Below are 15,950 nucleotides of genomic sequence, written 5' to 3'. Positions count from 1 at the left end.
TACATGTGCCAGGCATGCTAAGTTGCAAGGCAGAAAAACATAAAGACTCAGCCCCTAAACCTTGATGCCCTAAATTATAACAGGCAGGCACATTTTCCTTGTATTTTCATTGATCTCCCTTTCTTTCTGTCCATCCTGCCTTTCCTTTTTTCCTTTCTTCTGCCTTTATGATATAAACTCAATACAAGTAATTAAAATCTGTGGACACTTTTAACCGTAGTTGTTTACATACACAGTGTTGTTGTTTATTGATGAAACCCCTTCTTATCTCATTCTTAACTTTTCCATATGTGAAGATATGAAACGTCAGTACTGCTGAGAGCTTTCTTGAGCTAGTTTCAAAGTACCATGCCGAGTCTTTAGGGCTGTTGAAATGAGATTTTATAAAATCATAGGAAGGCCTGGCAGTAAAGGAAATGGTTGTAAAATATGAAACAAGCTGTAGTGTTTTCAAAAGCACTGCAGTTTGTTTTGGTAGAATGCATGTTAAATTCTAATACATCCCCTGAGTATATAACAAATACAGTAAATGTCATCTTAAAAGAAGATTTTTAAACCAAAACATCTTCTTAACGTTCCTGAGGTATTCTAAAGGGAATTTTTAGGATGCTAAAAACTTTCTCTAGTTTTTACAAAAGTGGCCATCAGATTTAATGCAGTGCTTTTCTGTGGCTGACAGGTACACACTGGTGGATATTTTGCGTGCCATCTTACTTTCTTTAGAAGCCATGATTGAAGATCCTGAGCTTCAAGTGAATGGATTTGTTTTGATCATAGACTGGAGTAACTTCACCTTCAAGCAAGCCTCTAAACTTACACCAAGCATGCTGCGATTGGCTATTGAAGGCCTTCAGGTAATGATTTACAAAGTACCCCGCTTCTCAGCCTCCCATGTTTGACTTCTCTTACATGCGATAGAATAACAAAATGTCTTCCTTAAGGAATAATAAAGACACATTTAAAAAATAGTTTTCAAGCACAAACACTAAAACACTAACTGGACAAAGGATTATAGAGGAAAAGCTAAAACGAATGAATGGGCGTTTGTGATACTTGGCACCAGCCCTTGCTATGTCTAGATGTAAATGCCAGCGATGATCTGGGGTTTTTATCTTGATAATCAGAACAAGCAACATTTTCTGGATTTTAATTATCAGCTATTTGGACTTCTGTTTGTTTGTCTGTTTCCTTTTCCTTTTCTGTGTGTATTTGTTAATTAGTTAAATATTTGCTTCATTATTCCACTTAACCTGGTGAATTTGGGATATGATTAGCAATATCTTCATTTTGCCCAACAACGGTTGGAAAGGGAATCAATCAATATGTTTTTTGGTATTTAAGATATTGAATCATTGTTCTGAATTACTTCTTTAGATGTAATTGGGAGTTTTGTTGCTTTTTTTTTTTTTTTTTTGTGGAAGGGCCATCATATAAAATTGACATAGGAATGGTGCATCTTCCAATGAATGACATTTAATTGGTTGGGAATTATAAAATGAAAAAATCAGTTATTTAGTGACATGTCATAAATCTAATATTGACAATTTCTTTTTAACTTCTAGGAGGTTCTTCTGCTCTATTTTGCTTTCTACTACTTTATATACAATATTCATGGAACAAAATTTAAATTGTTAAGAAGATTTGCAAATTTGAACATTCTCGTTATGTTCAACATGCATTTTAGAAGTTTGCAACAGTTAATTTTTATAACTTTTACCACTGAAAAGATCACAAAAATAACTAGTTTTATCTTTGTCATTCTTTAGACCAGGATGTTCAATTTTTTTTTTAAGTTGAATAGCCAAAATTTTCTAGATCTATGCTTCATGGTAATTTCTGACTGTGTCTATAGGCACCTAAATTGATGGCTCATGACCCCCTAAAAAAGGGTCACTTCTCCAAGCAGCAGGACATTGTCACCAAATTGAATTCACAGTTTGGGTTTTGCCTTTGGAGTGACTAAGACACATTGATCCTTTTCTCTGAATAGATTTTTATTTTTTTGATGCAGGTTTCCTGACTTGCTCTTGGTGAGTCAGCTTTGTGCCTATCATATCTTGAATAATACTTTTTTTTAAACTCCATAGAGACAGATAATAAGGGTTGGGAGAGGGCAGGGGGCAACGCAGTGTTTAGATGTGTATATAATGTAGAATCAGTACTAACTCTGCCCTACTGCCAGCAGCGTGTAAAATGTTCTTCACTTTGTGGAGAAAATTGGTTCCCAAGCCATGTTACTTAGCACAGAATGGTAACAGCCTATAATAATTGTGATCCCTATTTAACCAGCATGAGGGATAGGCTGGGCCTTCAGCACACGAAGGACTGGAGAATTCATGTTATTTCAAAAAAAGCTGAAAAAGAACACCTCAAGGATAGACTCAGTATCTTGCTATTTGCCAATTTACTCACTTTATGGAGTCATTTAATAGCAATGTGGTAAGTCATTACTGGAGGCAAAAACCAACCCCTCGGGCATGTTTGGGAGCTTCCCCACTACCCATGGCCGTGATCAGAACTTTTTTTAAGTTCTGAGAGTCAGCGCAACAGGAACTACAGTCAGATTAAACCTCTGTGCTTGTGTTAGAGAGGGAAATTGTCCCCCCTGCCTGCAAGAACCATGCTGAACTTCCCAGTCTCTATTCCAATCTCATCAATGTCTCAGTCCCCTTTCCTTTCTCCCAGGACCCAGACTGAGTAAGCAGGGTTGGTTTTTCCTAGTTACTAATTGGGAAGTCACTTAAAAGAAGGGAGCTTTTCCTAGGAATAAATTTGACATGTTACTAACTTTTAAACTCAACTTTTCTCTAGTTCCAATTGATTTTTTAAATGCCTTGTGTCTACATCCGTGTCTATGTCTATACTGACATCTGAAAACAATGGTGATTTTGAATAGGAATATAAGAAGGGCTAAAAATGTTCTATTGTGACGTGCGGAACTTCATATTTAGTCTTATGCTGAAGTAACATCTTCTGACTTTTCTAATCAAGACTTTTTAATTTTGCATTATTTGCATTGTGAGAAATATTGTGTGTTGATACATGTTTCATGCAGAGCATGAATAAGCTTTTTTTTTGAGATTAACATAAGACCAGAAAATTTTTGAAGTACAGATATATATGCACAATTTTAGGCTGTTAAACACAACTACAGCCATCACCTAGACCACCACCACCACAGTAATAAACCCCTTCCAGTTAACCCAGTCAGGGAAATTAAGAGGTGAGAATATTTTTAATAACTCAGTATGATTTATATCATTCCATCATCCTGCTATAATATGTTCCTTTTAGTTTGACAAACATAAAAAATATTCTAGGAGATTGGATCAAAAGTAAGGAAAGCTACCAATGAGTCTAGGGCCAGAGAGGACACTTCCTTTAATGATGTGTATTATTAATGGGATGTCACTGTTTTTTGAAGACGACCTGTGTTGCTTCCTTTTGAGGTGACTGTATAACCTGTCTGTCCACACACAACAATCCCCCTTTTCCTCAAGTGAAAGAGTATTTTGAGTGAACTAGCTAGAGATAGTACCTCATACTTTGGATAAAGACACCTAGACCATGGCTCTGAGACCCACCACAGTACAAGGGCAATAGAGAGATGGTGTTGAAGGGTGGAACCAGAATGGGCTATAGAGGCAGACAGATCTGGGTTTGGGTTTGGATGGCAACTCTGCCATATATCAAACATTTGGGCAGATTACTTCACTTGTTTGGGTGTCAGTCTATCCATTTATACCAATTTTAAACCATTATTTTAGAACCGATATATCTTGAGCATAGCAGGTAATATTAATGATGAAAGTAATTGATGTGGATAAGCTCATTTTTCAGGTGGCATGTTTTTTCTGTATCTGTGCTGGTTTCTCACAATTCGGTGACTACTTAGACTGTGAAGACTTAAAGATGATTGACTTTGGGAATCTGAATAATATCCTATTTTGCTTTTAGTGCTCAGATTATAGATACCCAGATGGCATTTTTTAAAAAATCACTTCACTTTGCTGTTAAATAGCATCTAGATATTTGCATGTTAGATGCAAAAGAAAAAATGAAATTGTTTCACCTGGTAAAAATTAATCTTTGCTTCCTTTGGGAGAAGCTCCAGGCTCATTTGAAAAGGAGGTGATTATGGAGATAGCCTTGGCCTTGAGGGATGAGCAAGTGTTTGCTAAGTGGAAAAGGACAGGAAGAACGTTTTGGCAGGAAATCTTTGGGGAGGTGATTTGAACAAACATACAGCTATAAAGGGTTGAAAAATCTGTTCTAGACCTGTTTTGATATGGCTGGAGCGAGAAATGAATTGAAGCAAATGACCAGAGACGATCTGGGAAAGGTCAGCTGACCCCTGGCTCTAGGGGATGGAGGGTGACATGCTAAGTGGCTTGGGGCCTGTGTTCTCCAGACGTGAGGATATTTGGGACAGGAAAGTGACCCGGTCACTCCTCTGCTTTGGAAAGATCTCTTGGGAAGAAGAATTGACTTGGGTCAAAGGAGGAGGGATTCGGTATAGAGAATTCCCAGACCACCTTGGAGATAGTTATATTGATCCCATTTTGTAGGACAGATGATGAAACTCCAGGGAGTTTAAGACACTTACCTGAGTTTCTCAACTGACATCACATCAAGGCTTGCGGCCAGGTTGTATGATTCCATAGACCAATATCTTTCTTAAATCTTGTTTCTAATCTATTTTTAAATTAAAATTTTAAAAAAATTTTCATGGAATTTTTAAAGGTTACTTTTTATTTATAGTTATTATAAAATATTGGCTATATTCCCTGTTTGTACAGTATATCCTTGAGCCGATCTTACACCCAATAGTTGGTGCCTCCCACTCTCCCTGCCTTGTTGTTTCCAGGGCTGTGCCTAAGAAAAAGTGGGTAGGCTCAGGTTAGTAACTTCCCTCTCCCACACCAAAGCCCTCTCACATTAATACAGGTGCAATTTCTTTATTGGGATAGTGCAATACTAACATAGTCATAAATGGCTGGCCTTGTACTTTTTTTTTGACACTGAGTGGCAGAACCACATTCTTCTTCCCACTGAGTGGTCTCCTTGAGTGACTACCAACCCCCCAATTCCCCGTGATGAAGGCCAAGGGCAAGGCGCTTCTCTGATATCCAAAGAGAACTTTTATCAACACAACCACTGCTTGGTAAGCCATTCATTATATCAATCCAAGGCAATTCTGTATGCTTTCTCTGTACAGAATCTTCAAACATTTTTTAAAAATGAAAGGCAGAAAATATTTTTACCAACACAGTGCAGTTCCTTGATAGATAAGAGGCAACGTCAGATATTTTTGTGGGCATAAAGTATTCAAGCTTCGTTGGAAAGAAAAGAGAAGAATTGTCTTGCTTCTTACAAGGACTTAATTGATTAGGGTCGTCATAGTCGCAGGAAGCATCTTAGAAAATCAATACAAGATTAAGTGGCTGTGACTTGTTGACTCTAAGGTATCTGCCTGGGAATCCAATTAAAACATGAAATGTTTGAAAATACCTGGAACAGCTTAGACTATTTGAATTTACAATGAAGAGATATGCTTTTAATATTTTTTGGTTGCTATTGCTCTATTTTTTCTTGTAAAATATTACCATTCTTAAACTCTTTAGTAATAAGAAACTCAAACTCTCTTATACATCCATAATCTCTTATTTGTGATTAAAAACAAAACAAAACAAAACATATCCTGACCCTCCTGGGTTGTTCGTGTCCCTTTGGATGTATTTACTTGTCATTCCCCCTTAGCTATGTCCTGCTGAGTCTCTGTGCTTTTGCCTTCACAGTCTCACAGGCATCCCCAAACTTCATCTGCTGAAAAGTACATAATGTTGTCAAGATGTAGCTTGCTGGCAGAGGGTTTGACTGTAATAATGAATTGAACGGCTCTCTGAATCGCTACATGAGACTCAGACGTTGGGCCATCACAAAGTACCGTAATCAGTGCCAGATATTGTAAGAGCCCTTAATAAATAGGACTTGTGAACGAATAAAGAAAATGTAATCAATTCCCAGTAGTACTTAATCTGGCCCTTTCTTTTGACTCAAGGGTCCAGTGTTACGAGCAGCCACCAGCCGGCTGGCTCTGAGAGCTCTGGCCATTCACGTGGAAGGCAGAAAGTGCTGCCACTACAGATTCCAGCTTTGACTGTTTGGACGCCTTGTCCTACCTAGGGATCTTGCCAAAAACAGAGGCGATGCTAATGACTTGGAACATCCCTGTCCAGGGCCAGTGGGTGAGGAGCTCCATTACGCAATCTAGCATTAGCTTCTTCAGTCCTCCAGTCCCACAGTATCTGCTAGCTTTGAAACTGCATGTGTGTGTGTATGCATGTGCATATATGTACGATGGTTATGGGAGAACATTAAATAATAATTCCATGAGCAAATTAGGGGTTCATAATAAAACAAAATGATCCTGTTTTGCAACAGTGTTCTTTGCAATGGTTGTTAACCTGCCAATAGTTTTCAGGCTCATAATGCTTGGGACAATAGCAGAAACCTCTTGCCTGCAAGCTACCTTGTAAATTTAAGGCAGCATGATGGTGCATTGATGGCAGGGGACTGAAACAATGCCTATCTTTTTTTGAAAATGAACACACGGACTCATGAAATATATTCATTCAGACAGTCTGGAGGTGGGAGCATTTATTTCCACATTTTGTATGCACAGGCAGAACCATATTGAGAAACAGTGACAAGGGCAGTGTAAAAAAAGTGACATTTTGTTCATCACATGCATAGCTGTCTGAGCTAAGTGTGCTTCCTTTTGGTTGCTACTTAACCTAAAACAAAATGAGTGAAAGCCCTAAAGTTGCTTTATTTCATGGCATGAGAATGTGGCTTGGCTGAGAGGTTTAGTCCCCAGAAGTAGGACATTAGAAGTCTTTTAAAAGCTGACAATAGGCATTTAAAAGCCATATATAATATTCAGTTCAGCAAGCAGGCTAGGGATTATATAAACTGTACTAACAGGCTAGATTAATTCTGCATATGTATATACGTGTTTACACATACACACAACACATATATGTACCTACATATGTGTCTATATGTATATATCTGTCACCATCTTTTCTTGCATGAAAACTGTTGGGTTTTTTTGATTAAGGGATAAATCCATTTAAAATGTCTAGTTATACGATGTAGCTATCAACCTTGACAAAAATGAAGACATGGATGTCCTAGACTTACTTAACATGCATGTACTGAATTACAGAGTATCAGTAATTGTCAATAAAATTTAGTACCTCTACACTTTCAACCACTGAAAAAGAGACTAGTTATCATTTTTGTTCATATAGTCAAATAATTTAAGCAACACAAGAGAAAGAAGCAAATAATCTTTCAGTTTGAGTCATCGAGATAATGATAAATGGATAGAAAGTAATTATGTGTAATGGAAAACTGAACAAACCGTATGAGCTCTTCCACATTTCATTTTATTGGCTATGTTTAGACAAGTGCTTAACTAGAGAACAAAAAAGATGAGTAACTGCAAGTTCTCTTTTATTCTTTTTAGTAGCAATGTAAATGCATCTTGATATATTCTTCTCTCCCAGCAGAACTTTGTTTTTTTTGACTCCATATCAAAGCAGCAAAATGTGAACGTTCATTTATTTATTTTTTTTAAATTAGTTTAGATACAGCCTTTAAAAAAGAAAGAAATCCTGCCATTTGCAACAATATGGATGAACCTGGAAGACATTATGCTAAGCGAAGTAAGCCAGGCACAGAAAGACAAATACTGCATGATCTTACTTATATGCAGGATCTAAAAAAGTCGAATTCATAGTAACAGGGAGTAGAATGGCGGTCACCCAGAACTGGGAGGTGGGGGAAATGGGGAGATGCTGGTCAAAGGGTGCAACAGTTCAGTTATATAAGATGAATAAATTCTGGAGACCTAATGGACAACATGGTGACTCTAATAATAACGTATTGTATACTTCAAATTTGCTAAGAGAGTTGATCTCAAATGTTTTTACCACACACACACACACACACACACACACACACACACACACACACACACACACACATATACAAAGGTAACTATGTGAGGTGATAAGTATGTTAGTTAGCCTGATTATGGCAGTCATTTTACAATGCATGTATATACCAAAACATCATGCTGTGTACCTTAAATATATACAATTTTATTTGTCAACCATATCTTAATTAAACCAGAAAAATTAAAGACCCCTGTGCCATCAGATTTTTCTACAGATGTTGATAAAATTGACATGGTTATCTTTCAAATGTTTAGTCATTTTACCTTCATAAATGTAACTTTATGGACATCTAAATCAAAATCTTTTGAAATCTCAAATTAAGGTGTCATTTTTGTTTTCTTAAATTTTAAAAATTCTGGTACCATATTGCCAGAATCTTGGAGGTGAATGATTCTTCTCTCTCATCCATGGGTAACAATCTTATTATATTGTCTTAAGACTGATCTGCACATTAAAATACTCTTTATTCTTCATTACAACTATTCTGAGGATCTGTTTTTAATGGGCTTAATTTTCTTCATATCTATTGTGATCATAAGAGGAATGCCTTCTTGGATTTATCCTGGGCTACCATTTGATGCACTATTAATAATAGTGTGCTTCTATGGCTTAAAGTGAACTGCATTTTGAAAGGCTCAATCAGTTGCAATTTTAAGATGAGAGTGAGTGTGAGGTAGTCATATGAGGTAATGATAGCTGCTGTAACAAGCAAATTGAAATGTGTGCATTAGCTCAACCATCTCACTGCAGAGTCAAATATGATGCTTTAATCAATGTATGGTGCTTCTTCCAGTGAGTCAGTAACCCACATTCCTTCTACCTTGTTGCCCTACCATTCTCTGTGTGGGGTTTCCAAGGTTACTTTGCTCAACTTCATTCCATTTCCCTGTAAGGTGAAAAGGCCTGGAAGATCATATGATACATTTCTCTAGGCCAAACCTGAAAAGAGTGTACATCACTTTTTTTTGAATTCTGTTGGCTAGAAAAGTCAGTCAAATTGACGCTCATAGCTACAACGGAGGCGAAGAGATGTAGTCTGTGATCCTAGGAAGAAGAGGAGCGGTGGGCATCTCGTCTCCTTCACAATGCTGACTCCTAAAATAGCTTTGATGACTCTTCAGTCGGCTGTTTATAGCATGTTTGCTTATGTTCTCTGAAAGGAAGAGGTGATAATTAGGTGATGTTTCAAGGAAGTTTAGTTCCTACATTCAAGCACAAAGGAATAAATGCATCTTTCGTACAGTTCATTCTATGCACTGTTGCAATCTGTACCTGACTAGTTTTGCCTAGGTAGGGGTGCTGGCAGTTTCTATGTACCTGGGCCACTATAGCTATATCCTGTAACAAAGGTAACAGAGCTGTGATTCAATCAATTCAACTTTCCTAAGATAAGTATTTCCAAACATCCTGAATTTAAAAGGAGAAAAAAGTATATTGTTCCTGTAGTGTCTTAAGACTGTGTGTAAGACAACTATAGTAATGTGTTGTTGTTTTACCTTGAAGTTAGAAATCACCTGAATTGAGGATTTATTTTTCATAAAGTGAGAATATGATATTTTAAAAATTTGAGATGACCTAACTTGAGAAACTCCTCAAACAGAATACTCGGTGCTAAGACATGGAAAGGATTTCACTATAGAGTCCTGTCGCATAGGCTTAGAGACCAAAGTCACTGTCAGACGTTAGGATGCAGAGTCCATCAGCTTTCACCATTTTGTCAATAGCTATCAAGTGCTCTAAAAACAACTGGAGTTTTACTTATCGTTTAGTTATCTAGTGAAAACATGCGTAAGTCAATATAATTTTAGTCAGTACAGAAATTAATAAGATAAAGGTGGTATTATCAGTACCTAATTTTTCAATCATATTTTGTACTGTAAAGAATCCACTTTCCTCTTGAAAGTATTCTAGGAGCTCTTTATTTCTTTTTAAGATTTTTACCTCTTGTTTATTAGGTCTATTTTAGAGCTGTCATTATAGAAAATGTTTAAATTTTACTGCTGGTATATTTGCTGTTTCTTGGATTTCTTTCCTCAAGTCCTTGAATTCTTTTCTCTTTTTTTGGTTTTCTTTTGATATACTTATTTTTTTTTTTCAACCTGAAAGATACAAGGGAGGTAAAATTGCAGAGTACTTGCATTCTCTCAAGTGTGTTTGCTTTGTTTTCACACTGGTTGATATTTTTGTCTAGATATAGAAATATAGATTCAAAATAATTTCCCTTAGTACTTTGTAATCATTATTTTGTAGTTGTTAGGCATCCATTATTTCTGATAAGAAGCATAGCTTCAGACAAATTTTGTGACTTTATAGGTACCTGTACTTTGTCAGTAAAAGATTTTAGGATCTTTTTATCATCTTTGGTGTTTGCAAGCACGCATCTGGGATCAGATCTTTTTTATGTGTCAGCTAGACCTTATTGAATCCTTCAGTTAAAAAAAGAAACATTTTTATTATTCTTTCCTTTTAATTTTTCTCTGATTCCTTTTCTGGTATTCCTATAGTATGGACATTGTATTTGTGGTCTTAATCCTCTGTGTATCATAATGTTTCTTTTTCACATATATTTTTAATTAAACTTCAAATTTTGATTTTGAGTTTACTATAGATTCATATGGAGTTGTAAGAAATAGCACAGAGATTTTATATATATTTTCCTCAGTGGTAACATTTTTCAAAAATATTGTACAACCTCATAACCAAGATATTAACATTGATATAACAGGGATGAAAGTCCTGGCTACCCACTCAGTCTTCTCTTACATCATATTGTGGGGGGTGGGGTACCTCATAACAACTTGGTGTGGGTGCATCTCTCATCCTTTGCTGGTGTGGGTGGAAGTGAGGTCACATGTTTGTTTGTTTGCTTGTTTTCCTTTTTCTCTTGTGTTCTGCTGGAGTAGAGTAGTTATTGCCTGAAAGTTTTATGTGTTGCTAGTTTGCACTTTTCCTGGTCCTTTGTTCAGTGAGAACAATCTTTAGCTAGGGCTTTTTTTTCTTTCTTTTTTTTTTTTTTTTTTTTTTTTGCCTGTGACTGTTGGAGTTTCCAGTTGTCAGTTTCCTGAGTAATAATTCTGAGATATATGAGGCAAAATCAAACCCAGGGAATTTGCTAGCATTTCAGTCATTGGGTCCTAAAGTTTCTTCTCGTCACCTTCCATAGTCTTCTTATGTTTGTTTTATGTTTAATGCCCAGGCTTCTTAGTTTTACCTAATGGGAAGATCAGGGAGAAGTATAATTATTCCAACTTCCTGGAAGTAAAAGTTAGAACCACATGTGTTTTTCATCTTGTAAAAATCTTATCAAATATCTGATTTAATTAAGTTACTCTGCCACATTTAATTTTCATTGCTGTTGTAAATTTATTATAGTTTTTATTCTTTACTGTTATATAAATTTATGGAGGAAGGTAAGGAATTGTGTCTGTTCAGTCTGCCATATTGACTTGGAAGCTCCCTAACTCCTTAAAGCCAGCCATTATCTAGTTTATGATCACAAGATGATAGAAATTAAGGTCATGGGCCATCATTTCTACCTTTATATAAGGATCTAGGTGAAAAATTCTTCTTCTATGTAGTAATAACTTTTTATTACTATTATATTTGTTGACTCTCCAAAGACATTTTTCTAAGGTAAAATATGAGGTACATTTATTTTCAGAAATAAAAATTCCTAGAGATACACTAATAATTCTTTGTGAATCAGTACAGGCTTGCTTGAGCTAAGACTCTAAAACTTAGAAAACCAGGTTTATTTGCATGTGAGAAGTAATTCAGGCAGATAGGCAATTTTATCATTTGGTTTTAAAAGAGGACCTCAAAGAGATGCTCCCAGTCATCCCTTTGATAATGATCTCTCCTCAGATGGCCAAGAAAAGCTAATTCTACCCCACACAGGACAATGGTAGGTTGCTACAGAGCCCTTAAACAAACTACCTTTAGTGGTATTTGAGGCCTGCTGTCTCAACAGCACCTTAGTAATTTACTACTGTATGCTAAGCTTAGAGACAATTTAATCAGTGAAAGAAGAGTAAAATTACTCTGCTGTAAATCATAGCAGTCTGTCTCCTAGTTTCATAAATATTTGGATCTGGAAAGCACCTTAACTCAAAAAAGAGCTAATGTGGCTTCAATAGAAACCATCAAGCAAGGCTTGGGTTGATTGAGCAGCACCACGGAGAGCTCCCAGAAAGTCCACTGCTGTGGTTTCTCTTTTCTGCTTTGCAGTTCTGGTTTTCTCTGGTCTCTGCCTCTAAAGTAAGCCCCTCTACCTCGTAGAATAGGTCACAACCCTCACAGAAGTAGAGATTTCCTCCATTATCCCTGAGTCTCATAGTCTATGTGTTTGAGTCAGGCTACGTTTTTATTTTCAAATGGCCCAAATTTTTCTTTCAAAGGCTTCTTTTCCTATATTATTTAGTTCCTGTTTTTGGAATTGTTTATTGGAAACTCATGTATAGGCATTGGAATTAGAATTATCTTCTCTCTTTCTTTTCCTCTGGAATCTCCCTGTAAGTTATTTTATATCTTAATTTTTAAAAACATAAAACATCCCTAAATTGGATATACGGTAAGAGAAACGACGCTGTGATTTGTGTTTCATCATAAAGCCACATAAGGAAGAAAGAAATTGCGTTCTTTTACCCAAGAAAATTGCTGAGAAAGTCATGTTTTGATTATCTGCTTTCTTCATAAAGAGTTACTTGGAAAAAAATTATATAGGACATAGTCAAAAATAAAATTGTCTCTCCACCTGATAACTACTAGAATAGGTCAAACTTTAGAATCAGCCTTTCTGGCTTAAATCTTGCCTTAGCCACATCCAGATTTCAATTTTAGATAGGCTACTTAACTGATCCCACTCTTTGTTATCACATATAAAAATGGGGTTAATACCTTCCACCAGGTGTTATTATGAGGACTAAACAAGATAACATATATGAAAGAGATTGTCATGATTCCTAGTCAGAGAAGTCACTTGGTTACAGTCAGAACTATCCATGCACTCTTCCCTGCCCTGTGCTCAAGAAGATAATCTAGATAAATTATGTAACAAGAAGACTACTTCTTTAGAACAAAATACAGCTGTTATATAATATAATCAATCAGCCTAACTTGGCGGATCATACAAAACTCACCAACTGAAGTTAGGGGGGAAGAAATTTCTCCCACCCCCATTTTCTGCAAATGATGCACCTTTTAAGAAATTAAGTAGGTAATTTTATCTCAGAAGTTTATAGTTCCTGCCTTTGTTTTTCCTAGTTTTAAAATAATGGTTAAATGCAATTATAGTAAGTATTATGCTTTATAACATGTGGAGCTCATTGGTTTGTTCCTAGGATGTAAGACCTTTGGGATTTTTACACTTGGGGATATCACAGATATTTTCTGTTGAAATACGTGAAGAGACTTGTGTGGACATTATTAATATGCACGTCTCTCCTCACTGTTCTCCACTAGATAGTGAGTTCCTCAATGGCAAGAAAACATTCAGTTTGGTTAGATAACTCACCAGCTGGCTGGCAAGGAGGATCATATCACTGGTCCTGGGTGGACAAAAGGCATGTTACAGACCTTCTTAAATTTTTCACCTGTGGTGAAAAAAACATTAACCAAAAGAAAGAAGAAGAATGAAGTCAGCTATCCCAGTATATAATTAGAATAGCATGCCTAGTTTCCTGACCTGAGACAGTTTTCAGACTCATAATCCATGAACTGAAGGAGAAAATAGATTCCCATGAAGAAAAACCCTGCAACACCAAGTAGTTTCTATGATGGATGGTCTTTCAACTGCTGGGAGTAATGTTTGCAAAGAGTTTGCAATAATATGGGCAATAGTTACGTGTAATGTTAAGTGTATGTGATAGACATGAATGTAAAATACAATCACATTTATGTCGATAACGTTAAACAAAGAGGAGAAGACAATGCATTGGAATGTAAACAGAGATTATATGAGAGTGGTGGGACTATGGTGAAATCTTTTTTTCCCTACTTTCTGCATTTTACACATTTTACCATTGGGAACATAGCATTTTTATCATTAAAAAATTTTATTTCAAACAGGCATGATATACAATAGAAAATAAAGAAAATTATTTAACAAATAAATATACAATGTGCCATGTTAAAAAGGTTAGCTTCTATTTTAAAGTGATATTAACATAATCTGATGAGAAAATTAATGAAATCAGCCAGCTGCAGCTGCTCATCCTAAGAAAACTATGCAGTCCTAACACATATAGCTCTGATGGGTCACATTTGGGGACCAAAAAGGAAGTTTACAGTAAGACCTAGGAAAGCAAAGTCAGTGGAAATGTAAATATGCGTTGGAGTTAAAGATCAGACATGCTTAAAAAAGCATGTTGTATAAAGTTACCAGGCTGATATATAATTCAAAAGATTATGCTAACATACCTGGTATGTACTAACCAGTTTTTGGTAGGAGCAAAGAAGGAAGTTAAATTATTAAACAGCCATCAACAAGCCCTATTTAAAATATTTTAATGCAAATCTGAATAAAATAGCCATGGATGAATGAATTAAAAGACAAAAAAGTGGACATAAATTACACCTTATAAAGAAAATCATGCTTTTAAACAGTACATCTTATTTCTGCCTGTCAGCCATATCCTTATATTAATTAAAATCAGGTTTATAAATGACAAATTTTACAGATAGAAATTGTTTAATAATTCAGAAGACGGGATTGCAGTGTGTGGACCAAAATGCTGGACAAGTTTTATGGAAGTTAAAAATTGAGCTATATCTTCAAGGGTGATATGATTTGGCATGTAAAGAGACATAGGGAGGGAAGTAGCAGAGGTCAGTATAGGGTGAAAATTAATATATTGCATTCTGGTTATGTAATAAGTCTAGGGGGTCTGATGTGAAGTGTTGATGAAAGGTAGGCAAGAAGGATGTGCTGAAGACATCTGATAGGTTAGGGTCAAAATGGGATGGACTTTAAACTATATTTTATGAAGACTGGAGAATCAATGAGTATTTGAGTATTTTGAGTCAGAGAACGAATTGTGGAAAATGGACAATAGAAAAACTAATGTGACATAATTCATTTGTTCATGATTTCAGCCCACACATATCTATTGAGTGGAATAATTTTAAAGAAAGAAGTTGGAAAAGAGGGAAGTGAAGAGACTTTAATAGCTATCCAGCCCAGGGTTGCTATAAGTCCACATTAGTGCAGGCCAAGTGATAATGAAAAAGAAGAACGAGGGTACTTTTTGTCTGTGTTCTTTCCTATTCACATTTTTTTCTGTCTTCATTTAAATCTTTGTTACCTCTTATCTTGGTTATCTCAAAAGACAAATCAGTGGCCCTGCCTCCAACTGGCCCCTGCCCAGTGCCTCCGCAACATGGTGATCACAATTGTCTTTATAAAACATGGTCTTGTCACCAGATGCTCTCCCCTGCCCTACGTCTTTGCTCACATTATTCTCTTTGCACAGACAAAAAGTAAGGGCTCTGTCATGCTGTATAGACCCAGAGCTTGTCAGAAAGACGTACCTTAGGTGGAACAAACCAAAGGTTTTGGCAAGGCAACAGTTTGGGATCTAAATTAGAACGCCATTTAAAGATACTCTTGAAAAACATTAAATCAGTTGTTATGCATGGTAAAGTATTTCGTGAAAAAGATTTCCTTGAAAAGCTTTAGACTTGCATTTTCTCAAGAGCTGATGATAAATTGTACATAAGATATTAATGTTACCAGGCATTTACAGAGAAATACATTCTGTTTTTTAAGGATTTTTAATGAAACTAATTTTCTTCTAAAATCTGATCAAATGTTGGCCAAGTATAAACAACTATTTGCGTACTTCAAATATTTAAGGGTTGCAGATTCACTATTGGATTCTTTTTTCCTTACACTTTCTAGACTAATACCTAAGTGCAAGTGAATGG

General features: G+C 36.0%; 1 protein-coding gene across 1 annotated transcript in view; it reads left to right on the top strand.

Moving 5' to 3' along the window:
* The window catches only part of CLVS2 (clavesin 2), a 62,911-nt gene that overhangs the window by 11,832 nt on the left and 35,129 nt on the right, over nt 1-15,950 (top strand). Inside the window, exon 2 of the mRNA XM_010965501.3 lies at nt 680-854. Coding sequence (XP_010963803.1) covers nt 680-854 — 175 coding nt within the window. The remainder of the gene's footprint in view (nt 1-679; nt 855-15,950) is intronic.

Source organism: Camelus bactrianus, chromosome 8 (assembly GCF_048773025.1).
Source record: "Camelus bactrianus isolate YW-2024 breed Bactrian camel chromosome 8, ASM4877302v1, whole genome shotgun sequence".
NCBI lineage: Eukaryota > Metazoa > Chordata > Mammalia > Artiodactyla > Camelidae > Camelus > Camelus bactrianus.
The sequence above is the reverse complement of the archived record's forward strand: the minus strand, read 5'-3'. Positions and strand labels throughout refer to the sequence as shown.